General features: G+C 48.0%; 1 protein-coding gene across 3 annotated transcripts in view; it reads left to right on the forward strand.

The window, feature by feature from the left end:
* LOC308062065 (monocarboxylate transporter 2-like) overlaps positions 1-25,594 on the forward strand; it is a 57,676-nt gene that overhangs the window by 18,551 nt on the left and 13,531 nt on the right. For 2 of the 3 annotated variants that reach the window (XM_080382987.1, XM_080382988.1), the window contains one exon: positions 21,552-21,695. In XM_080382987.1, the coding sequence (XP_080239113.1) occupies positions 21,552-21,695 (144 nt within the window). Of the gene's footprint in view, positions 1-4,567; positions 5,180-21,551; positions 21,696-25,594 lie in introns of those variants that run through there. The other variant, XM_080382986.1, reaches the window with a different exon arrangement.

A 25,594-nucleotide genomic window follows, 5' to 3' on the forward strand; every position in this document is an offset into this window, starting at 1 on the left:
CTTTGCTGCCTCTGGAGAAGGTTATTTCATGTCCTATGAATCCCTCTGCCTGCCTGGCCTCTGTGCTATTAATACTGGGGTTTAGCAAAAAGCAACTTTGACATTTCATAACTTTCTGTTTTGACCTTCCCTTGACCCCCTTGTAAAACGTTATTTGGTGGAAAGCAGAGCCTTGAGGTTCTGCCAGTATCCTGGGTGGTTCCAAGCCGTGCCAGCACTGATGTCCTTAGGCTCTGCGCAGTGTCACCCCATCGCCAAGCACAGGGACATGTGGGGCTGGTGGCTCTGCCCGCAGCAGAGCATCTCACGCAGCGGTGAAGAGGCTGAGTGGAAATTAAAGATGCCCCCGTAATAGCCACAGGGATGTCAAGGGCTGCGGATTGACCATGCGTGACCCACAAGCCCCATTTGGAGCATGTGTGGGTGCCGTGTTGGTGGGGCTGCCCGCATCCCTCCCACTGCTCAGGGCTGTGACAGCTGCCAGGCAGAGTCAGGTTCCCTTTAATTAAAACCTCGAGCATGACTATACTGGTGGTAAATCCCTGAATGCTGGAGATCTTGTGGCTAGATGTTGAGGAATGTGTCGTATCAGCCCGCTCACGCTCAGCAGCGAGGACAACGTGGGGGTATAAGGGTAATTCTGCACTCGCTGGGGAGGGAACTATCGATCCGTCCCCAGGCTTGTATCTTGTGATTGCATCTGGTTGGGGTCCAGAGCTGAGAATTTTGCTGAATTGAAACCTTTTCCCAAGTAATAACCTATATTAGTATGGATTGATCCCTTGGAAGAAGTTAATATTATTAGGAACATAAATGTGTGGGCCTGTTTTTGGAGGGCTGGGATATCTCTCTCTGAAGAAAGATTATATGGAGGAAAGTAACGGTATCACATCCTGGGCCACGGGGTCAGCCCTTCGGTTTGGCAGACAATTGCTAGTTATAATCTCATTCATTAATTCAGAAACTCCATTTTAATTGTGACTATGGATTAGGTTTCACTGCTAGTGCATTTTATGAGCAAATGGCAAATGACAACAGAATGGTTTTGAAAAATATGGGTATGACATGGAAGTGAGAATCACAGATGCTTTAAAGAAGTGCAGTTGCCTCTTCAGATGCTCACTTACCAGATGCTGTTTTCACGCAGCAGAGCTAGGTATGGATTTTTTTTTTTTTTAATGTGGAAGCAATTTCTAAAGCCTTTAATTCGCTTTCAAAGACTCAATGAAGGGAAAACATTGTTGGGGTTATAGAGTTGTAGCTCCTACCTTTGGCTGCAATCAAATGCCTTGCGTAAAAGGCTTTGAACAAAATTCTTTCCAAATACCAAAGTGGTCCACTAGGAATAGATAGAAATGCTTTCCATTCTCAGAGGAGCCTAAGGTTTTTTTCCTTGCTTTTTTTTTCAGGAAAAGATAAAACACTCAAGTTGTCAACACTAGTCACTTTTTCTTTGTGACGTTATATTCTTCCCTGTGAGGGTGGCGAGGCGCTGGCACAGGCTGCCCAGAGCAGCTGTGGGTGCCCCATCCCTGGCAGTGCCCAAGGCCAGGTTGGATGGAGCTTGGAGCAGCCTGGTCTGGTGGAAGGTGTCCCTGCCCATGGCAGGGGGGGTGGAACCAGATGGTCTTTAAGTCCCTTCCAACCCGAACCATTCTAGGATTCCATGATTCTAGATATTGTTCATTAAACCTCGGGCTTCAGTAAGTGAAGGTCACTAGTTAATTTAATTTAAAAATCATTACTTGAAATATCTATGGGAACTGTCACAGAAAGCTTTGCAAAGATTGGAAATTGGGCCCGTTTTGGGGAAAGAGGAAAAATGTCAGATTCTGCCTTGCTCTTGGCCCCTTTTCCCTACTTTGCCCCCCTCCTTTCAACAGCTCTGGAGTGGAGCGCTGGGAATACAACAGCAGTCACTTATTTACATGGAGGACTGAGATAGGGAAATGAGTTGTTTGAAAAGGTATTTAGCAATTTTAATCAATTTTGTTGCCGCTTGCCAGCAAATTAAAAATCCTGCCCTGCAGGAAGAGTCTGCTGCTGTGGATGAGTAAGTGGAGCCCGGCCCTGGGGGGAGCCTGTGCTCCTGAAATGGAGGGGGAGCAATCATGTCAGCAGCTCCTGCGAGATGAGCCCAAGCCTCCCCAAATCGCTAGGAAGTCCTTTTTGACCTAGTGAGCCCAGGATTTTACTGTCAGGCCCACCCCCTGCCCTCAGGCTGTCGTGCTTTGCTTGCGAGCATCTCTTCAGAGCAGCAACACGAGGGCAAAGACTAATTGTTTTCAGACATCTTTAGAAATCATTTGTTTGCGTCCAGCATCTCGTGCTGCCGCTGGTTTTCTGTTCCAGTTTTGAGTTTGCCACCAGTTTGTGTGAATGTTTACCCAGAAGGTGTCACACCAGGGTTTGCTGCAGAGGATGGTCTTTAACGTGACGCCAAATTTAGTATTTCTGCAGAAGGAAACTCCCTTCTTCCAGCCGAGGTCATGGCTGGAGATGTACCAGCTTCTTCATCCCTCTGCTCCTGTGGGTTTCCATCTGCTCTCCCCGCATTCCACGCCACTGCTAAGGATGTGCCCAAGTTCTATCTAAGGTGTGTTTATTTAGATATGGTCCATTTTTTTTATTTTTGGCAGAACACAGAAACTACCAACTGAAACAAACTTTGTTCCTGTTTACTAGAAAATCTCCACTAACCCAAACCTCCCACCACGGCAGACCACCCGCCGCTGCACCCTGCACCTTCGTGCTTGCCATGCTGCACATTGTAGAAGCGATGGAGTAAGAGCAGGTGCCCTTACGGCACATAAAGCGGGTCTGGGCGGTACCAAAGCACAACGTGCCAGGTCACCCCGCTCCTGAGAGTAAAGGTCTTCTGGTCGTTTTAAGTTTACTCAGTTTTATAGGAAGAAAGGAGTAGTAGTCATAAAACACCTTACAGACATGCTGTAAGGAGATCTTTAAAGCTCTAAATTAACTGTGCCAGGAAAATTACTGAGCACAGGACTGATTTCCCCCCCCCCCCCCCCCCCCCCTCCATTATTGCTTAATTGCATTATGTAGAAAAAATGGGATTTTTCTACACACAGACACAGGGTCTGTTTGGGAGTGTTGGAGGGAGGGTGGAAACAGCAGGGAGGGGAGCTCCTGCTCATTTCGTCAGGTTGATGTATTTGTACCTGAACCAAAAGTGATACCGCTGTTACAGTCGTGGTGTTGATTGGAAATTAGAGAAGGAACAGCAGCCCCCAGCAGCCAGCTTTGTCTCCCCTTTCCGTGGGGAGGGAAGAGCTGTGTACTGGCCCAGCAGCAGCGGCAAAGCCCCTACAGAGCCCCTGGCAAGCACAGGGACTTTTCCCTTCCCGAACTACCTGGGAAGGGCTCCCAGCACCCCCGTGCAGAGGGTGGGGGCAGGCAGGGACCTCCTGCCACAGGCACAACCCCCCACCCCCACGACATCGCTGCATGCCTGGGGTTTGGCTTGGAAAGAGGAAAGAAAAATGTGTTTAAATGCAGATTTCAGTACCAGATGATTTTTATGCACCTCATTAGTGTGACTTGTTTTTTTGAGCGTTAGGCTGTCTCTTTTTGAAAACAGGCTGAATCCAGCTTCAGAAGAGATTAGGAAAGAGTTGGTCTGAGCCTTAACAGGGAAGCCAAGGGGGAATGGAAGCTCTGCTGAGAAGAACAGGGAATGAAAGGCCATACTTGCAACGCAAGTAGTATAATTGATTTGCAGGCATTTTATTTTATTTTATTTTATTTTATTTTTTTGCCAAAATGATTTGTAAAATCTGCCCAAATAATAGAATTGTTTAGGCTGGAAAAGACCTTTAAGATCATAGAGTCCAACCATGAACCCAGGACTGCCAAGTCCACCACCAAACCATGTCCCTAAGCGCCTTCATGGGTACACACAGGAGGAAGGTCACAGTCTTCCCAGAGTCTGGCGGCAGAGCAGGAGGTGACAGGGTGCCGGCACTCACCTGCCATCTCTGTATGAAATTCCCCAAAACTGAGGCTGGGAAGGCAGGTGGCTTTATTCCTCCAAGACCCACGGGGCTGTTCCTTAAGCCAGGGGGAGGCAAGGTTGAGCAAGGGGCATGTCTGGTAGTGAAACCGCAACTTTCCAGCAAAAGCAAACACGGCCAACGCTTCCCCAAACGGACTCCGACGTAAAAACTAGAAAATACAGGGAACGGGGAGCAGCAGCACAAGCCTGTGACCGCGTGGCAGTACGGGGCCAGGAGCAGCCGGCAGCTTTGTAAGGAGGAGAAAAGCCCTGGGATGCTGGTGGAAGCAGAGTGGGGGGGGAAATAATTCTGATTTAAATAACCGAGGATGGTTTAATTAACGCCCGTGGGGTGGCTGGGTGCTGCTGCTGCTGCCTCCCGCAGTGTCTCGGCTGGGGGGGGGGGGGAGGAAAAATAAGGGGGGGAAAAGCGGTGAGGGAGGTGGAACCCGGCGGAGCTGCGGTCCGCACCGCGGCTGCGGGCGTGGGAGCGTGGCCGGTCCTGCGTGGGGTGGTGCGGGCGGCTCCCCCCGCCCCGGCAGCCGCGGTGTGTGTTGCGGGTGGGGGTGGGGGGCAGTGGCCGCCGGCTCCGCGCTGCAGCAGGTGGGTGCGGGGTCCCACGCGTGGGCGGGGGCTGCAGGGCGGCCCGGGCACGCATGAGTGTTGCGCGTGGGAGCCGCCGTTTTTAATGACACCCACTCCCACGGGGCACTCCTGGCAGCATCCCGCTGTGACGCCCCCAGCCCGGGGACAGCTGCCAGCCGCCTCGTTAAATGGCAGCGCCGCGGCGGGGCGCGCCGTCGGGGCTAAAGGGAGGTGGGCGCAGCGCTGGGGAGATGCTGTGGCTGCAGCTGGGGGGCCGCACCGCCGGGACTGACCCTGCGCCTTCGCACTTTGTGTTCCAGGACTCCTCGGCAGCGCTGGCCACCCGCTCGCCCAGCCCGGCCATGCCACCCCTGGCTAACGCGGGGCAAGCCCCCGGCCCGCCCGACGGCGGCTGGGGCTGGGCGGTGGTCTGTGGCGCTTTCGTTTCTATCGGCTTCGCGTACGCCTTCCCCAAAGGCTTAGCCATCTTCTTCAAAGAAATCCAGGATTTCTTTGGCACCTCCTATAGTGAGGTTGCGTGGGTCTCCTCGATCATGTTGGCCACGACGTACGGCGCAGGTGAGTAAGCCCGCAGCAGCCCCTGCGGTGCGGTGTGCTGTAAAAGCAGAAATAAGTCAGAAATCTCCGCTCTGGGCCGGTGGAGAGGGAAGGTAGCAGTGCCCATCTTCACTGCTGGTATCAAGAGGTTTCTTTTCTGATCGTGTTTCCAGTGTTGTTTGGGGAAACAAGTCGTATGTGGAGCCTAAAGGGTCTAAGGGGAAGGTTTTGGAGGTAAGTTGGTGCTGGCTGGGGTTTTCAAATAGGCCAGATGCTTTCCATGTTTGTCGCTGGATCCAGGCATCTTTTGACCCCTCTGGGTGCCTTTTGGCCCGTGGGGGACTCCACGCACCTTTGAAATTGTGGTCTATGACCAGGTCTGTGCTGCCAATCCCTTTATTTCCAAGTGGGCTTGCAGCACCTTTGTAGCTTTTCAAAACGGGGCTTATTTCAATAATAATGGCACAGTGTTATGCAGGAGCCTTTTTGAAGGACTACAATACCCTCTGTGCACCAGAGGCAGAGCTGCACAGTGTGTCCCATGGCTGCATCCCCTTCCCTGGCCACGCTGCAGCACAGGCTGCGTCAGGGGCTTTCTCTGACACTGCCAACAATGTGTGGCCTTGGCCCTGTCACACAGCACCTCGGTTCCCCCAAGGACAGGCAGCACCAGCCCTGCTGCTTGTATCTGAGTAACGAGGGGATGGGCAAGCTGTTTTGAAGAGACTCTGGCATCCTCCTGCCTTGCTTTGACATAAGTTGGTAACTTTGCACCCAAGAGGCTGTGAAGTACTGGCACGGCCCAGACCTGGCATGTTGCTGAGGGCAGCAGTGGTGTTCCCCTACCCAGAAATCAGGTTACCTACAAAAGCTTTCCATGGGCATCAGTGAAAAAGCCCTGAGAATAAGCTGGTGTGAAATAGCTAGGTCTGGGTTTCAGCCAAAGGTGAGCATGTAGTGGAGCAATAAACGAAGTAGCTGCTTGTTTATTGTGGCAGCTTATAATTACAGCAAGGAAATTGGTAGAGTCAATCATTCTTATAATCTGCAAAGTAGTGCATATAACTTTGCTCTTTTTTATGACTTTGATATCACTTTCATGACAAAATGAAAAACTTGGGCAGACTTTGATTAAATCTGCAGGGGGAGGTAGACAAGAACCACGCCCTGTGATTGGAAGAAACTTCATCAATATTTATCCTGGCAATTAAAGCAATTCTGAAAATATTCTTTGCTTTTAAAAAGGGATTTTTTTTTTTCCTTAATAATGCACTGTAGTGCTTTTTGGAGAGCACAGTTGGTAATGAAAGTAAAGATGCTTTGTAAAGGTTTGTAAAGTGGAAGTGATGCTCAAATCAGAGTCTATTGTAATGCGCTCTATTGTAACTGCTGCAAAGGCTTGGTCCCACAGAGAGTAGCTCTGCAAGGGCTGAGTACCTATTTGAGAACCCACAAATGTGAGCATTTCGAGGGCAAAACCCAAGCAGTAATTCAGAAAAAGAAATCCTTCTCTTAAGCCAGGGCTGTTGCCCCAAGGCACCCCCTTGCCCTCCCTGACAGGGTACTGAGCCTGAGCCCTGGAGACTGCTGTGGCTTTGGGATTGATTTCCGCTAGGGCTTCTATTAAATGCAGAGAAAAGCACTTTTGTCTCAGCCCCAGCAATAGAAATAAGCAGTCTACAGTGAAAAGGAAACAGTCAGGCACTGTACAGGCTGAACAGGAGCAAGTAGATTGCAGCAGGGAGGCAGGCAAAAGGACTGCTTGTCATTTAAACGCTACTTAAATGCTGTTTTAAAGGTCTGGGGTAAATTATGTGGAAGGTCTCTGAAGCAGTCAGGTGGGAAAAAAGGAAAAGTTGGCAGCCTATGCCTTTGGTGTGTTTGGTTGCTTGCAAATAAGTGTCTAGGAAGCTGCATGGTCTGGAAGTCAAAAAGAGATGGCTAATGTTTGGTACCAAGGCTACGTGAATGAGTGGAGGCTGATGTAAATCTCGTGGTCTGGTGCTAAAATTAGGACATCACTTGCTGGGAAGGCTGTGGTTGGAGTTTTAATACAGGTGACTGTGCTAAATATGTCCCATGGAGAGCAGGCACTGCAGCTCTCCCCGATGACTGGGTCTCTAACATGTCTCTCCAACTTCTCAGTAGCTCAGGACATCGCACAGTGTGAGCCTTGTTTCTGGGGACATGCTGTTCTTCCATTGCACTCAGTCTTGTGTAGATGTTAGCCAGGGCCGAAGGCACCATGGTGATGATCTTATTTCAACCACCATCATCCACAGTGAAACAGTGGGAAATCCTGTTCTGCCGTGGGATGGTGGGAGACCTTGATGGAGTGGCCCCCAAAATCACGTCCCTTCCACAGATGCCATGTGCTGAAGCAATACCCCATCGCCTGTCCTGTAACGCTGCAATAAATGCACCAACACCTGTAGGTTAGGGTTTCCCTGGTTGCTTCTGTGGGTCATTGCCAGCTCTGCTCTGTCTTTCTACAAAATCGTGTCCCCCACCCTCTGCTATGGAAAGACATGCTTCATGCCTGACCATGACCGAGTGAGGAATGCACTCTGCAGATTAACCCTGCACCTGACAGCATCTGAAGTTGCTCACTGGGGTGTAGTTGGGGGCTTGAGTGCAGGTGATGGCCAATGAGCTGGTGCTGGAGCAGATGAAATGCTGCTCTGGTCACCTCTGCCTTCCGTCTGCAGACTTTCCAACCCACTTTCTTCTCTGTCCAAGTGTTCAAGCCAGTGCCATGTGCCCTGTACCTGAGATATTGTAGTAGACTTTTATCCCAATTAACTGAGCATCTCCTGCGTTTTTGCAAGGAGCTGTAACTTCACCCTCCCTTATGCTGTTATACAGTAATGTGGGGGATGACACAGCTGGGCACTGTTCGGCTTAATTGTAGGTGATTGCACCTTTGTACCTTCCCACTTGCTTTGCAGTTGCTGGGAGTTATGTCCATTTAATAGTCCTCCCCTCCTCTGTTCTGCTACCGAATAAGATTTATGCCCGTTTGATCATCCTTCTCTGCAGCGATCCGGGCTGAGACATCGAGTTGCTCAGTGGCTGCAGATGGGGCCGCGGTGGGAGTTAGCAGAACGTGGAGCAAATGAAACGCACGTGCCCAAGAGCGTATTTAATACGTCTAATTTGATTGACTGGGCATTTAATGCCAGAGCGGGTTTGACTTATGAACAACTTCAGTGATTCGGAAATTCTCATTAAAGGAACGGGGCGCCGGTTTCCTGTAAGCTGCCAAAGACTTGCTCTGCTGCGGTGCCTGTTAGTGCTGTTAGGATGCCTGTGTGGCAAGGCTTGATTTACTTTGCTGAAAAATGAGAAAATAGTTTAATTCTGAATTTTTGCTCATCTTTCCTGAAAAAAAAAAAAAAAATTCTAAAAATGCTAAAGTAAGCTTTCAACATAGTCCTGAGCAACTGGTAGGGTTACTAAACCAGGTAATTATTGCCATGGCTTGTCCATTCCTTCCCCTCCTTTCCCAAATCCGCGGTGAGGCAGATCTGTTGCAGACTGGTGGAGGTGCAGCAGGGTGCAGCCTACAGCTGGGTGGGAACCGTGTCAGGGGTGCCGAGCATCTCCTACGTGAGGCATTGGGTCCATGTCCTGGGGGGCTGGAGGGGCCAAATGGTGCAATTGCTGGTCAGGTGCAGGCATCACAGCCACAAAAGGAAAGCCACAAACTTACCTCACCTCCACTCCTTCCCCCTGCTCCAGCAGCAGTAAAGGGCAGTGATTTGGAGGGTGGCCATGCAGATCAAAAGCTTTCCTCAAACAGGCTCCGCTGTTTGCTCAGTTGGCTTCAGGGAAGGACTGTAGTGTTGCTGTCCCCTCCCTGGTGTTCGGCCATGTCTCTGGGCTGTGCCGTGGCTTTTGGAGCCAGGACTCAGGGCAGCGAGGCTGGTGTCCAAGCACAGGGGTGTCCCCCATGAGGAAGGACCTGGCTGGCCAGGTGGGCTCCCTCCATCCCCTGGAGCTGGGGGCAGCCGTGCCACCCGGTGCCTTGGCAAGGGCACGCAGGGTCTGATGCTCTTACTGACAACAGCTTTTGTTTGCAAACATCCTCAGGAAGGAGTCTTTCATTTCCTTGGCATGGTCCTTGGTGTGGGGACTTGTTTTTAGGCTGTGCTGCTTACTGTGTGACAGAGCTGATGTTTGCATTTTGTAAATAATGCAAATTAAGTGTATTTTCTGAAAATACTCACATGAACTAACCCGAATCTCAACTGGAGTAGCTCTATTGACTTTGACAGCATGGATGCAGATTTACAGCGACCACCTGAGGCTTTGGCTTGTAGCACCAGAGCAGTTCCAGTTTTTCAGACTAAAACTGAAAATCGGCAGCTGAGACTGTTTCTGCCCGTCACTTTTTGCTTAATTCCCCTAGGAAGCCGTTTTATATCAGCCGAGGCTCTGGCAATATATATTGCAGAAGTTTTAATGTGTCTTATCCCCCAGTTTCTTAATCTGAACTAGGTTGCAGAAAACAATTCTGTCACTATAATACAAGCAGTAAAACAGATTAGTGTGCAGTAAAGTGGATAGCCTGGACTTTATGATAGGGTACTTGTAGTTCTCGCCAGTGTTCATGTGCAGCAATTCCATGTTTCCAGTTGCAGAGGGCAATCTGGGAGGTTTGTGAGTGAGGAGCATGAGAGAACATTGCTTTTCTCTGACTAAATCCTGCAGGGTGAAACCCTATCAATCCAATAAAGAAGGATTTCTGATTTGCAGTGTTCCTACTTTTTTATTCATGGGTGAAGAGCTCATTCCTCACCCCAAATGAGAGAAGTATTACAGAGCGGTGTCTTTACAGATGGAAAGAAAAGGAACCAGGATCTGTCCATAAGGGACCAGGCGAGATGTCGTCATCCATCCCTGAAGGTGCTTTCAGCTGCACCTCAGCTCCCAGGTATCGGGCTCTGGGGGTGACAGGGACATGCCAACATTGTCAAGGTGTGGAGCATCGTAGGGCACCTGTTGTGCTGCTGCATGTCCTTGGCAGGGTTTCCTTTTGCAAACTGCCTCCTTGGACTTTGCTATGCCAACAGAAAACTAAGGTTCCCAAGGTCTTGCCTCACGTACAGGGATGATTTTTGTTCGGGAAGACAATCTTAAATAATATAACTGCAAAAACTAAAGCCTTTGGCCTTGGCACCCCCTGACTTGGGCCATGTGCCCATGTCATGTTCACACCACCACACTGAGCTGCCCTTCTGCTTTTAAGGGTGACACATTTCAAATGAGGCCACAGATGAGTCCCCAGAGATAACCATTACTCAGGCAAAGCAGGAGGCAGTTGAGCTCCCGGGAAAGAAAAGATAAGCAATATTAATTTGCTAGTAATGTAGTTGCCCTATTCAGCATCAGGGGAAGCAGCCAAACATTCAAAAAATAAGAAATACTGATGCCACTAATTTAATAGCGGCAATGTTCTTGTAGCTATTATGGTCTCCTCTAAGGCTGTAAGAGTGGTAAGGATCGTGGGAACAAGTAATGTCTTTTATTACGGCCAACTGTTAGAGCTTGAACAATGCGCTGGCTTTCTGGCACGTATGCCAGAATAGAGAGAATAATTTAATACCAGGGACAGTATCTGCATTTTCAGTTTGATGGTGCTTTGTGGGTTTTTTTGGGGTTTTTTTTGTTGTTTTTTTTTTTTTTTTATGGTGACTGTGTGGCCAAAATGCTCCCTTCATCATTGTAATGAAACAACAGAAGTCATCTGAGTGAGACTCAGAGACCAGATCCCGACACAGAGTCATTACAGCTGACAGGCTTTAATAGCTGGGGCTAGAGCAGGAGACATCTGACCTTTTTTACCCCCAGTTTTGAAGAATCTCGCTCTTTCTTTTGTAATTGCTGTGCAGCTAAGCCTCGTGCATGTGTACAGTTTGTAGATGTAAATATGTGCTGCTTTTGTTGTCCCTTAATACGTAAAAAGCTGAGCTGCATCAGGACCACACATTGTTTTTATTCAGTATGTAGTGCAGTGGAGTCTTGGTCTCGGTCTCGCTATTTGCTGCTGTAATACTCCCTGCAAAATCTCCAGGGTGCTGTTCTTACACACCCAAATTTCTGTTAAAATTAGGGAATCGCCTTCTGTTTTGCAAAGACAGGAGCAGAGAGCTACCTTTTGCAAACACAAGAAAAATGAGAGCATTTCTGAAGTAAAAGCCTTATCCTGAAGCCAGTCGGTGTTTATTGCCGTGGTTATTTATTATTTATTGTTTTGTAATTGGATGAAAAGTCTGAAGATTTAATTCTGGAGATGCTCCACAACTGAGTCTTTTCTCCAAAGAAACCTTCTCCCAGAGCTTGTAACTGCTTAATAGAGCATCTGCTAAAGCAGCAAGGAAGAGATTGGGAAGTTGAAAGTCGACCATTGACCTTGAACATTTAATCCAAAATTTTATAGCTGTATTTTATTATACTGCTAGCGTGATAAATTGCAGTGACAGGTTTAGAAAGCACCTTACAACATGCAGTGGTGTAAAGCTGTATTAATAATGAGTTCGATTCTGCAGTTTTTAAGTTAATCAAAACTGCCAATGTTCTCTTCTGGTCTGGTCCAAACTTCATCAAAACCTTCTCTGCCTCCAGAAGACCTCAGCCAGGGCTCTCCACCCATCTCAAGTTCTTGCAAATAGTTGCGAAGTACCACAGCACTAAAAGGGGAAACTGAGGCACAGGATGGGAGGTGTGGGTTTTATCAAGGACAGGTAGCAAGTGGGTTAACAAGGTCGTGGCCAAGCCTCAGTTTTGGCTCAGGCATTGCCTGATGAACCAGAAGCACCAGGGCAGGACGTGCCCTGAGGGGTGGAGGCTTTACCTGCTCCAAGCTCGGTGGCAGGAGTGCCTGGCGGAATTGCACGTTGTGCATTGCCCGGCAGTTTGCAGTGGAATTTGTGTGTGTGGAGTCCCCAACGGCTGGGCATCTCCCTCGCTGCAGGAAGAGAGCTGCTTGCACAAGAGCAGGTTGCTGGTGTGGACAACAGCAGGCTGTCGTCGGGTTTCAGAAATAATCTCTGCGAGGCATGAGTCTTTTTGCACATGCTGTGCTCGCATGCTCTTGCTGCAGTTTTCACCCCTTGCTGCTGAGAAATGAGCTGCCACGGCATGTGCTGGGGCTTGTTCTTGTTCTTCAAGCAGCCCAGAGCCCCAAGACTGTGAATTCCTGCACGAGTGGCTTTGCTTCTAAAAAGCAAAGGGGTTATCCTTGTGCCTTATGCTTGGGTAGGTTCACTGTGGGCTTTCCACCAGTTTCTATAACGTGGGCTTAGCAGATAAATAAAAGGGTCAGTACCCGGGCACGGTTTGCATTTGGAGATGCTCAGCCCATTCAGTGCAGCATGGATCTGCCAGATGCTCTCTGGTCTTTCCAGGAAATCCAGCACCTGGGTCCTCTGGGTCCAGTGTTGTGTCTGACCACCTTGGGGGATGCCTCAGTTACCCAAGGGTGTCCAAAATGACATGAGCACCTCCTTATCAGCCCTTGGTGCTGAGCAGGGGTTATGAGAGAGGAGAGGGAGAGGAGGGAAGGACAGGCAATATTTGTGATAAGGTATCATGTCAGCTCTCTCCACTTAGATGCTTTGGTTCAACAAAAGTTCTCAAGCAGGGCTTTCACTAGGATTTCCCTAGCCATGTGCTTGCCACCTGGATATTTTGTGTAGGCTGAAACAAAAGAGATATCTCTGTTTATCCACAGTGGATATCCAGCACTGTGCCATCATGGCCGAAGCCCAGGCAGGTGCTCCCTATGTACCCACGGCTCAGCTGCCCAGTGCTGGATTTCATCCTTTTGCTTGTAGTTACCAGCTCTTGGAGTCCCACCAAGAGTCAATCAGCCTCCCCGTGTCATTGAAACAAGATGTCTTCCCATGCTAGGGCGATCCCTGGGGTAGCGGCCCCATTACAGTCATGGATTTTGCTAAGAAAAGTGGATGAGGGATGATTTGATTTCCGTAATGAATGGTGCTGCGGATTCATATACTTCTCCCGACTCTCAAAAAGCACTCAAGCCCTGCAAGGTCACCATGTATGTGCTTATATTTTTTATTTTTTTAAATAGCCCTGTTCTACTTAAAAGCGATAATAGCACTATAGGTTCAGGTGAAATATTTCTGTGTTCATGGACTTGGTCACAAAGCTTTATCATTTCGCCCTTTGTTGGAGCTAGCAAGGTCACCAGGCAGCAGTAATAGAGATGTGATAGACTTAATAAAACCTGAGATTAATAAGAACTACGAAGAAGAAAGCAACAAGTTTTGGTTGGAGGGCTGTTAATGCTTCCCAGGCAGGTGTTAAGCCCAGGAATAAGTTATAATCCACTCCGCCAAATGAAGTTCAGACATATGCAAGCTTCTTGCCCTGGTCAGTACCGCGTGCCATCTGCGTGCTGCCGTAGGAAGGAATACGAGAGCTTTGATGCCAGCCTGTCCCGCAGCATTGCAGCTTTTCTGCCCCTGGATGGCTCTCCAGCATAACTGGTCTCTCGGTCAAATTATGTAGGGCTTCCAGGAGGTGGACAAAGAAAGCCCTTTGGCCAGCATGGCCAGGTAGGGGCCAGTTTGGTTGTAGAGCAGTGTGTTAAGACCGCTAAGGAAGGGTTGCTGACCTCAGGGAATAGGTGTTTCAGCCCACGCAGAGCTCATATTCTACAGCTGGGCTTCAAATGACGGAAGGGATAAAAGTCTGCAGTCCTGCCAAAGCAAAAGGTTAGCTAAAAATTAAAAAATCATAGGAAAGAAATTAAAAAAAATGTGAAGTTGTGACCTTCTGAAGGTCAGCGGCTGTGATCTGCTGTGTGGGTGAGATCCAAACCAGCAGCCTGGGGAAACCACCGGGTGCAGGCAGCCGAGTGCTCAGCACCTGCGACGCCATCTCCTCGCAGGAGCCATTATTTAATTGCCTAAATATGAAGTGACACAAAGGACCTTGGCTCCAGCCCCGGTTTTGGAGCCATTGGCCTGTGGCTTCCCTGCGTGCTGCAGGAGCAGCCGTGTCAGCTGTGTAATCTGGAAATTGAAATGCTGAAGCACTGATCAGATAAGATTGCTGGATAAGGAACAGAACACTTTGTCTTTCTGAAGCTTGGACCTCATCTGCTTTGTTTTCCTTTTCTTTTTAACATCAGGATGCTGCTGTGGCAGATGCCTGTGTTTCTGATGGGAGGTCAGGGTCCCTGGCTTCCCCAGGAGGTGCCTGGTGGGTGCAGGGGTGGGAGGGCTGCTGCAGCTTGGTTTCTGCAGCAGATCATTACACCCACTGCCTTCTCAGCGGGATGTAGTGCCAATCCTGCCCCAGCAGAGCCAGCACCACAAAGCCCAGACCAGTCTGATGGCCAAGTAATGCGTGTCCACACAGTCTCTCCCGTGCTTGGCTTATGCACCTCGCAGGAGTTGTGCTGGACCTGCAGCCACTGCCCGCTTTAATGTGCAGACCATTTGCCTCAGCTGCCAGGGAGAAAGAGAGGTAGCTTCTGGTGACGGGTTAGCTGTTGGGGCTGCTATTGCATACGCTGGACGTCATCTTCCTTATTTAAAAATGATTATTTGCAGTGCAAGGTAATACTAACAGAAGGCATCAGGGCAGTTTAGGGGGGGGTGGGTCTGTGGAAGCTGCCCTTTGGGGGCTGGCAGAGGAGTGTATGATACCTTGGCTGTCTTCTGGGGTGTTTGCTCACTGCTGCTTGTCCTGCAGCACCAGCGTGCACGGCCATCCCGTGTCCAGCAGCACTGCTTGAGGACACACCAGTGGTGTGGGGGCTCCTCAGCCATCGCAGGTGCAAAATAAACCATGCAAACCCAGCAGCTGAGACTAACAATACGTTATATTAGTACCAGGTACGACCAGTTCTCTGGTGACCTGGAGCAGGCATGTGCAGGGCTGTTACCGTGGGTCAGCAGGTGAGCAACAGTTCTCCAAGCCCTGGTGACAAACATTTAAGAGCATGAGCCATCCAGGTCCTGGACCTTGAACTTCTCTTCTAACAAGGCAAAAGACTGAAAGGCTCCAGATTTTAACCCTCTCATTCCTTTCCCTCTGCCTTTGCAACTGTGTCCCATGTTTTCTGAGGCTACCTCCCTTTCGGGCTGAGCATCGTTACGGGGTGCTGATGGCTGGCGCTGATCCCCTCCGCCTCGGGAGGCTGGTGGGTTCTGGCAGCGTGTTAATAACGCGGAGGCACTTGCTTTCATTTGCGGGGTAATGAGGAGGTTGCTCTGTTACAATGGGCTGGTACCCTGGTGGATAAATTACGAGGCCAAAGGCAGTGTTGTTATTCCACCGAGGGAATGAGATTATTACCGAGGAAATTGCAGGCCTGCTCCTGCCGTTGTTTTACTACTAGTGTGATAATAGACTTTGTTTTATTAGTATAAATGATTTCCCCCGCTTTCCTCCCAACTGAGTATGCTCCGCTCCTTATGTCCCTGGTGACTCCACATAGTCAATGCCAGTCATGTGCTGAGTTTCTTAGTATTATCTGTGTTTTCACAGCAGTTTGGAAAATATTAACTATCTGGGCAGTTCTTTCGGTGCTGACCAATGTCCCTGTGCAGAAACAGCTCTTTAGAGCCCCTTGTCACTGCAGAAAAGTGGGAAAAACTGAGCTGCGTGTTGCAGTGATGCAACTGATGGTCCCAAATCTGTCAGCACTGGGGTCCCTGCAGTGGGCTATTTTAAAGTGTTGCTATTTTATCATCTGCATGGCCATCAAATGGTCTTACCAGCACACATGCACCGTTTGCAATGGCTCTGTGCCACTTTACACTGTCAGAAGGTCAGTCTTGTGAAACCTGGAAAAAACCCACGTTTCACGGAGGCCTCTGGGTTACAGGGTCAGTCTTTCAGGGTCTCAGCTGCTTCTCTGAGAGCCCTGCACAGACATGTTTCAGCAGAAATTAATCCAAGCCATGTTCAACCAAAAAGGAGGAAAACTATTTCTGTTAGTATTAGGTTAGGTTAAAAAAAATGACAAACCAAACTTTACAAATAAGGGATATATCTATATCTATAAATATATATGGTCAGAGGTATCAGAGAGAAGAATGTTTTAGTCCTTGTTAAAGATACATTGGTGTTTTGCACCAACACTGGAAGTTTTGCAGCTCATAAAAAATTCATAAGGCTTGTTGAGGAAAACAGAAAGGCAATTCAGGTGTCTATTTTTTGAGCACTGCCATGCTTGCAAGAGTTTAAGCTAGTCTGGATTGATATTTCTTGTTAAATGCCATCTCTGCATTATGATCCTCTCTGGATCATAGTTCAGCGGCTCAAAAAGAATAAATGACAAGATGGCCTGGCTTTGTGGAGAAGGAGAGAGGAGAGTCCAGGGTATTTTGCATTTTCTTTATGGTTTTACAATCTCCTCTTCAGGGTCCTTTTCACTTCTGCGAACACAAAACTCAAGGTGAAAAGTAATTGGACAAGCTAAAAAATGAGCCGGGGCTTGCTGTATTTCCCACCGGCGAGTGGCTGTGTTTTGCTTGCCACCAAGATCAGCTTCTCTGACACGGCCTTTCATGTACCAGGTTACAATGAATGGAAATCTGCCACAGGTGTGAGAAAAGAGAGGCTTTATCCAGGACAGGCACTAAACCAGCATGATTTATATAGGCTGAGGATAGTGCTTTGCATTACATCAGTCTTCCAGGAGTGCTGTGATCCTGGCTGCATCTTTGGGGGATATTTGGTGTGAACTGTTGCTTGCCAGACTGTGGAGTTTTAACTGCAGGCAGACCCCCCCTTTGGGTGCACCATGCTCTGCAAGGGCTTGGGGCGTAAAGCGTGGCGTTTCTGCACGGGTTTTCCTTGCTCTTACTCAGGGGATGCTGGCAGCTCCACTGGTGAGCGAGTCCCCACCAGTGCCCTGTGAGCCAGGGGAGGTGCAGAGCCACAGGCACTCTCTGGGTGAAGCCAGCAGCAGGATGAGGCTCAGCATCCCCGCTGTGTCCTCCGCTGTCTCGTGTCCCCCTTGCGATGGACAATAAATGATGGCTGCGGCTGGAGGTTCGTCAGGAGGGAGGGAGCCACTTGCTGCGTTGTGGAAGGGGCAGCCTTGTTTCCGAAGGCTGGCTGCGTGGAAATGCCATCCCCTCCCGCAGCGAAGCTACCACTCCTGTGTCGGCAGCCTTGTCCTTGTAATGTATTGGGGGGCAAGGGGGTGATTAACTTTTACTTCAAATTTCCTTGTTAGAAGTTGCAATGGTGGTGGTGGTGTGAGGACAGCTGGCTAGTGGCGCTAGCCCTGGCTGCTCCAGTCCCTGAGAAGCCATACATCAGGGACATGCTCAGCGGCTGAGATGGCTTTTGCTCCTTGCTGTGACTTTTCAGGGACTTAGAATTCATGTGGCTCCTTCTGCAAGGTCAAGCCAGGTAAATGGCAGCTTTGCCAGCTGTTTCTCTTGCCCTGTCCTCACCTGACTCTGTACATGAAGAGGCAAAAGTCACCCTGATGCCTGTTAGCTTCTCCTGCCGTTGGCTCACAGGAGGGAAGAATGATTTAGTTTGGATGCCAGGACAGGGAGCCACTGATTCCTGCACGTTCGACCAGGCAGGCATTAGCAAGTGAAGGTGCCTTGGGATCTAAGCTGCACACGTTGTTACCGTAAATGGCTTCTGTGCAGTAATATACAGCATCTTTATTCTTTTCATGCTGGCTGAATAACTGGGAAACGACAGGTCCTGCTTTTCAATTCCACCGTGTTTCCAGGGGCTGTCACACTTTTAATTTTTGCAGTAGCTGCAAGCAAAGCAGTAATCGTGTTTTCTATTTCCCACAACTGCGGTGCTGGCTTTGTTATTCCCTCAGCTTAATTCCTCTGCCCTGACTTGAGCTATTTGATGTTTTCTGAAGCTCCCCACAACACTGCTGTTAACGTTATCTAACGTTTGATGGCTGATCAGCCCCCTGTGAGAAGCACGCTGCGGGTGGCATGTGGCAGGGCAGGGTGGGAGAGGTGCAGTTGGGTCTTTGGGTGTGATGCTGATCACAGGAGACATCTGGGCAGGGTGAAGGTGTCTGTGTCCGTGCTTCGTGCACCTGCCCAAACCAGCCGGGTTTGCGTACTGAAGTGTGCACAGCTATGTGACACGTTGTGAGCGCTGGTTTCTGCGGGGAGATGGGACAGCTTTTGAAAGGCTGCTCCATTAAAGCCTATGGACGTTTCTGCAGGTCCAAATGACTTAAGTGGAAGTAATTTTGGGGATGTGATTTTGCATGTGCTTCAGTGCGTTTGAAGGGTCTGCTCAGGACCGTTACAAAACCTTCTGCCTGCGAGCAGCAGCTCAGGGAAGTTTGGTTTTCCAACTGTTTGAAGCCTTGGACTGGATTCTCTGATGTCTCGTAAAGTGTAGATCTGGCTGATACTTTTGCTGCAGGTTGAGTGCTCATCATGGCCTTTGCTGTGGATTCTCCAGTGGCTGAAAGGGTTTAGTCCAGATGCCCTGCTTCTGATTTCTCCTTTAAATGGCTGCACTTAGTATCTCAGAGGTCTCTGACCCTCTGTCCTATGTGGATGAGGCTGGTCAGGGAGATCAAATGCTGTTGCTCACAAGTGCATGCTGTGATCCTGTATGCCATGCTGCTTTAGCAAAGCACGTTCGCAGGGCCTGGACTTAAGGTTTCAGGCTGCGAGGGAGAAAGGCTTGTGCTGCTTCTGAAGATCATCACAGTTCCCTGTGAGCTTGGCACTGCCCAGGCAAGTAACTCCTTTGAGACCACTGCTCTCCCACCCGGACTGGCAAAGAAATGGGGCTGATTTTCCCCCTGTGAAACTGGTAACGCTGGTTACAGCAGATAAAGGCAGTTTGCTGAAGGTCGTGCAGAGCAGATGTAAAACATTGCTGAGAGATTACACAAGGCGAGAACAGGGAACAATTGCAGGCCTGTGGCTTAATAAGTGATGGCTGGGAAACTGGGATGCGGCTGAGGACACTGCGCATTCGTGGAGGGTGCCCCAGGGGCAAAGGAACGGTGCTCTCGTTTGTAAAGCCAGTGGCTGGGATACGAACTTCTGCTTTCATCTGCTTCAGCCTCTACCCCGGGTTGCCCCCACAGCCAGGAGACAGAGCAGAATGTGTCCCATCCTCACCCCCTTCCAGTTCATCATCTGCTGTTGTGGTCCAAACCCATCCTTACAGATGGGTGAAGTCAATACGGCAGCTGATGGACTGGAGTGAGAGGGACATGGATCCGTAGTTCCCTTCTCCCAAAGTGGATGCTGCAAGAGTGGGACGTATGTGAGCATTTTGTTTCACTTCTTATACCAGAGGCTTCTCTTCCTGGGAGCTGCCCCAAGCCAGAGCAGAAGAGGGGCCTTAGCAGCAATCCTGTGGGGTTTAAATGCTCTGCTCTGTGGTACGACATCCTGTAGTTTTAGGGCTAATGTGAAAGCCTTCTTCCAGCAGGAGAAGGTAATTGAAACCACATTTTCTTAGTTGAGTAATTAGATTGATTCTGGAGAAACGTGGACATGTGGAAAATTGAAAAATGGAAGAGTTGTGTGCCCTTAGGCTGCAGATGAATATATTGTGCCTTTCTGAGGAATGCTGGCTTGATCTATTGAATTACAGGACATGCTGAGACCAGCTCAAGCATGATGCAAGTCCAAGCCCTGACCAGGGGAAACAGTGAGAAAGGGGTCCCTTCCCTGCTGTGCTGATCTGACATAGGTATCTCTTTCCCCAGAGCTTCTCATTCAATTCTGTAGTGCTCTGTGCAGCAAAAACATGTATGCATGTGAATCCAGTTGCAGGATTAGGAGAAAAAACTCTCTGCATAATTGTAGACTCACAGAAATTTGAATTGAACGGTGCATTCGATGGGACCAGGTCACAGATCACACAGTTACAAGGGTGCTGTTAAGACTCTGCTTGTGTGTATTTTATTTATGAGTGTTTTGACCTTAGACATCTAGTGGAAAATATTTTACATGTCACAGATGTAACCATGGGCTTCATTCCTTAGATTAAACCAGTCATACCTACTGTATTTTATATTTGCACATTTTAACAGCTGAGAACTTGTTGGGAAGCTGTCAGCCATACTGAGGGGATACGGGGGTTTGGGGGGTCTCACTCCTGTGTTCAAGTGTGCTGTGGTTTGCAGGGTCTGAAAAGAGCTCTGGCACTATTCCTGGCTAAGAAAATTTTAAGCAAAGGTAAATATCCTACCAAATGGCTCTGCGGTGAGGTAGATCCCGGTCAAACTCTTCAGAGATGCCTGTAAGCTTTAAATACCTGTTTCCAGTAATCTGTGTGTGGATGGTGTGGGCTGTCTGTAACAGCTGGAATGAAGGCAGGCAGGCACTCTGGGCTCCGAAACACCACTGCTGTGTGCTGAGTAGCCCCAGGAACAGGTAAGATAAGATACTAAATGCTGCCTGTATCCCCCTGTCTCATTCCCAGCGTCATTTTTGCAGCATTTTGGTTCAAGGTTTTTGAGTAATACAGACTCTTTTCCTTAAATGTCATAGCTTGACTTCTGGACCACTTTCCTGCTCTGTTTGCTTTCTCTAGTTTTGTCTTCTCAGCCTGATCTAACTTCAGAGTTGGCTTTGCTTTGAGCAAGAAGTTGGTCAAGGATCTCAATCTTCAAAGTCCCTCCAACATATATTATTTTTGATTCAGATTCTTCCTGGTCCTCCAGCTAGTTGAGACTTCTATACACAAGATCTCCCATCTTTCCTCCTCCACCCAGAGCTAATGGCATGTTTCGCTTCCTCAGATTTCAGTGCTTCCTTTCAACATCCATGGTCTTTCTTAAACCATTTCCCTCTCATAATTTTGCACTTTACTGAACCACATCTTTACATAAATGCAAGACCGAACTGGTTCTTTTGAGCTCTGGCTAATCCATCATCCCAAACTGTTTCTACCTACATAGACTGCTATTAAGATTTAATTAACAGCTGTTCTGCTGGAGCTTCAGTCCTGGTCAGCAGTATTGGAATTGCATTAAATAGAAGCATTAAAAATGCAACAGTATTCATGCTATCAGCCTCGTAATATGAACCACTGCTTTGTGTGTATGGTTTAGCATTATAATAAATCAGGAAGCTCCTATGCTGGGATCATGTGTTCACCTGATTTGTTATTGCCATTTACCTTCTCTGATGACACTTTGAAGTCCTGAGGGCAGGAGCTGTCACTGCGCAGCCACTGCATGGCATGGGACACGCTGCCATCTCCGCACAGTGCGGAGCATCTTTCTCTCTTTTTCTATTTTCTTCCTGAAGTCACCCTAGAAGGTGTCAGCAGCACCTCAAGGGCACTGATATTGCAGTTTTACCTGCTTTGTGTCAAACGTGCCCTTCGGTCAGAAGGTACCTGCCTCAAGGACCATTTTGCACTCTTTCCCCAGGTCCCATTAGCAGTATTTTAGTAAACCGCTATGGCAGCCGACCCGTGGTTATATTCGGAGGCCTGCTGTGTGGCATTGGGATGGTCTCAGCCGCCTTCTGCACCAGCATCCTGCAGCTCTACATCTGCGTGGGCTTCATTACAGGTAAGAAGAAAGCATCTCCTTTCCAGCCGCGCTTGAGGTTCATTTCTGATGGCTTGTGGCATCCACGCTTGGGCACCTCAGCCAAGTGCAATGGGAAGCTGGTGAGTTAAAAAGCTGGTGGGACAACTGCACCGTGTGAACTTTAGCAAATAGCACATCCCCCGCTAAGCGCTGTGCTCCTGGCTGAACATCGCGTGCGTGTGGGACCTTAGCGGGGGGCTGCTCTGTGCAGATGAGTGCCCTCGGCCGGCGGCGATGGTGGGGATGGCCATCGGTGCCCTCAGCTCCCGCTGATGTGAACACAGATTGACTGCGCTCTGCCCTGGGCAAGGCAAGCCCTTCCAGATACTGGTGTGACTATGAAGAAAGCACCTGTGTTCCTATATTACTGTGTGTTATCTTCCCTCTATGAGATATAGGAAATGAGATTTCAGGGCTTTGCTTTGGTTTACTTGCCCTTTGCCTGCTTGTGAGGTTAGGAGGTCCTTTATCTGAAAATAGTAACTACTGGAGTTGATTGAAACGATGCACTGTTCTCCCTATTGAGAAAAAAACCCCACCCTATATTTCCTTATTGAAGTTACAATTTGAATTGTCTGTATTGAAATACGAATTTCCATACTGGAAACTCAAACAGGAGAAGGCATAGGCTCGGTCCAGCATCTCTAAAGCCTGCAGGTGCTGTGCTATTGCTTTTAAAGGTAAATGGATTTGAGTTCTCCACCTGTGTGAGCATAGAAGCTTATTTGTAAGCATTTTTTGTTTATTGTTTTGGCTAAGGTACAGCAAATGTTTCTTTCAGCACAGCTAGGACATCTGCCTGAAAACATGACACAATAAGTTCAGAATTGGCTTTTGAGGTTGCGAGGTGTATGTTTTAATGAATGTTCCCTATCTCTCTGCAGCTGCATTAAGTGCTGCTGCTTTCTGAACATGAAAAGTGTGAGCTCAACATTTAAAATCAATAAAACCAGCCACTAGCAAAGTAAATTGGGACAGCAAGTTTGTCATCCTGTTCTTCTACACCAATATTGCTTTATTAAATCTGTGCAGCAGCGAATAATTCCCTATGTAGGGATCCTCTCTCTCAAACCTTACTCTTTCTAAGGAGAGTCACTGTAGTTAGGTGAAACTGTGTTATTACTGATTGAATAGATCTTGCAGATTCCTTGAAAGAAATTCTAGAAACAAAGGGATGAGAAATAGAAATAACTGCTGTCACCCATGGATAAATTAAGTATTTATCGATGCATGAGATTGCATAATTCCCTGCTCAACAAATATCCTCTAGCTAGTTGACTAATGCTGGATTAGCACATGGAAACCATAAATCCTTTGCTAAAAATATATGCATTTTGGTGAGCAGAAGGGCTTAGGCAAGGAACAGTGCTGTAGGAAGGCACCAACTCCTATTTTCAAAGGTACTTCTCTAAAAAGGTGGCAGGAGGGAATGTTGTGCCTGACCCCGATGGGCCTAGGATTTATGAAGACCCCACTCTTTTTTGGTCCTGGAATATCTTTGCAAATCTGGTCCATTGCCCACCCCAGCGAGCTGATGGTACAAGCTGTGCTCAGTGCACCCGTGTAACCTCGTGCCAGCAACAGGGTACAGGGACAAACTGCCCCCATAGCTCCTCGTTGTTAGTGCCATGATGTTTCCTCAGAGCTAAGCACATTTTTTTGTTGTGTACTTTTTTTCCTTCTGCTTACTGAACGAGGGCAGCTGTATGGATGAGGTCTTAGCTAATAACCCATCATTTCCAGGCACGGTGTGTGTGCTGGGAAAGGAATATTAATTTGACAGAGAAGGGAAGATGCTTGTAATCCTGCTAACATGCTTGATGCCTCTAATTATGCTTGAAGTGCTTTCGCTGGTCAGGCCTAACATGGAGGCATTCAAGTGCAATTATGAAGCTGCCCGCTCGTCACGCGACTAAGACAGCATTACTGTACGAGGAGAGAGACTTCTGTAAAGGAGATTTACAATGACTGTAAAGCAACCTGTAAACATCACACTCTTTCTAGCCTCCTTCCTCCCAGCCTGAAAGGGGAACAGACCGATGTAAAAGACCGTGTTCATGTAATTTGCAGGGGATGGAGGTAAAAACAAGGTAGCTGGTACTAGGAGGTCTCTGCTACAGTCCTGTGCCTTCGGCATATTAATAGAAATCTCTTCAGAGCAGCAGAGCAGGAAGGATCTGTTTACGGTGGAGGGATTAGACACGGCAATCTCAATTGCTTTCTTGATTATGTCTTTTTCCATTTGCATGCAGAGCAGGGACCAGGCTCTGCGTCCGACACAGCTCTGAAGCTGCTCTGCCCTTGATGGCACGGAGCTGTGGGCTGCACCAGGCACTTTGCCTATGCTGTAAAACCCGTGTTCTCTTCCTCACTTGTCTCCCTATAGCGCTTAGAAAAAGAAATAGGGTTTGCAAGCTGTCGACCTGGATAGATGCCAGCCTGGATGCATTGAATAGGTGTTTAAACATGCAACCTCTTCTTCAAGCCTGAGGTGAAAGCAGCAAATTTCAAAGCTAAATACACAGCAATAACAACTGGTCAGAGTTCGGTTCCATCTGTACCAATTAGACCACCATGAAATAAAATGGGATCTAGGGTGAAGCATGTTGACTAACGAGAGTCTTTGCCTCAGCTGTAAATGTTGAGTATTGAAATACCTGGTAGGATCCTCCCTTGCTAATAAAGTAAGAACAAGATCAATAGCTACACAGCTCACTCCTGCAGCACCATTTCTTTCCTTTTAATATGAGGGAGATGTATCTAATCTAGGGAAGGATGCTCCTTCTGGCACAGGCTTGCCTCTGTTCATGCAACACCATGAACATCATGCCTCTCTGTCATATCCCTGGGGAGAAAATGTGGTTATTTGAGTAACAATTTCAGCCATGGAAAAGCTGCTGCAGTTTCTGAAAACTGGAATAAAATAGATATAAACATTTCCAACCAAAGTCAGCCAAAAGCTTAAAGTAAATTGAAATTCCAGCCTGTCAATTTGAAACTCTCCAAATTTAATTAATGGGAAGAGCATGAGGTAATATTAAATTAGATTTGTCTGACTGGCAAATTAATGTTCACATAATAAAAAAATTAAGTTGATTATTGTTTAAGTGGGTAGCTGGCATCCAGTCTGATTTTCCTTCTCTGCACGCCATGTGGTAGGTCCCTAATGAAAATGATGCTATGGAAATGATGGTTCAGCTTCTGCCCTTACCTACCAGCCTGGGAAATACGGAGTTAAAGCAAACTCTAATCCGCTGTGTTGCATTTCCTCAGGTGAAAAAAGATGAATTCCTATATCTGAGCACCATCAAAGGAGTTCTTTAGCCAAGGCTGTGTTTTGCCTCTGTAGTTCTCAGGTCAGCCCCCTCAAGGGGATGAATTTGATCTCTTATGCGTTATGAGAAGGCTGTGCTTCCCAAAGACGTGCCCCACCAAATATAGGGACTATCCAGAAAACTTTATGCTGAGAATGTGTTTCCATTTCTATTTATTTTTAATGTGGTAAACTTGCAAGTAGTTTTTTAAAAAAATTAATCGTGAACTTAGCAAAAATCATAATTTTGTAAAACCGATCAAAATGAAGCTATCCAACGTCAGTTGAATTCTGCTGCATCAGTTGGATTCTACTTTATCAGCAACTAATGATAGTGTTCCTTAATTAATTTTGAGGACCTTGACCTTTCTAAATTCTCTTCTGTACCTAATTATGTACTGCACAGTTAAACAAACTAATTATATAGACTAATGAACAAGAAAAAATCTGCATGACCCTATTTTCAGGATTCATGTTCTCTGATATAATCACTTCAAGGATTACATTTCTGCTTTGGTCTAATGTGGTTCATTCTTTCCTGATGATAGGGTGGAAAATATGTGGC

The sequence above is a fragment of the Falco punctatus genome, assembly GCF_963210335.1.
Source record: "Falco punctatus genome assembly, chromosome: 4".
In the NCBI taxonomy this organism is placed as follows: domain Eukaryota; kingdom Metazoa; phylum Chordata; class Aves; order Falconiformes; family Falconidae; genus Falco; species Falco punctatus.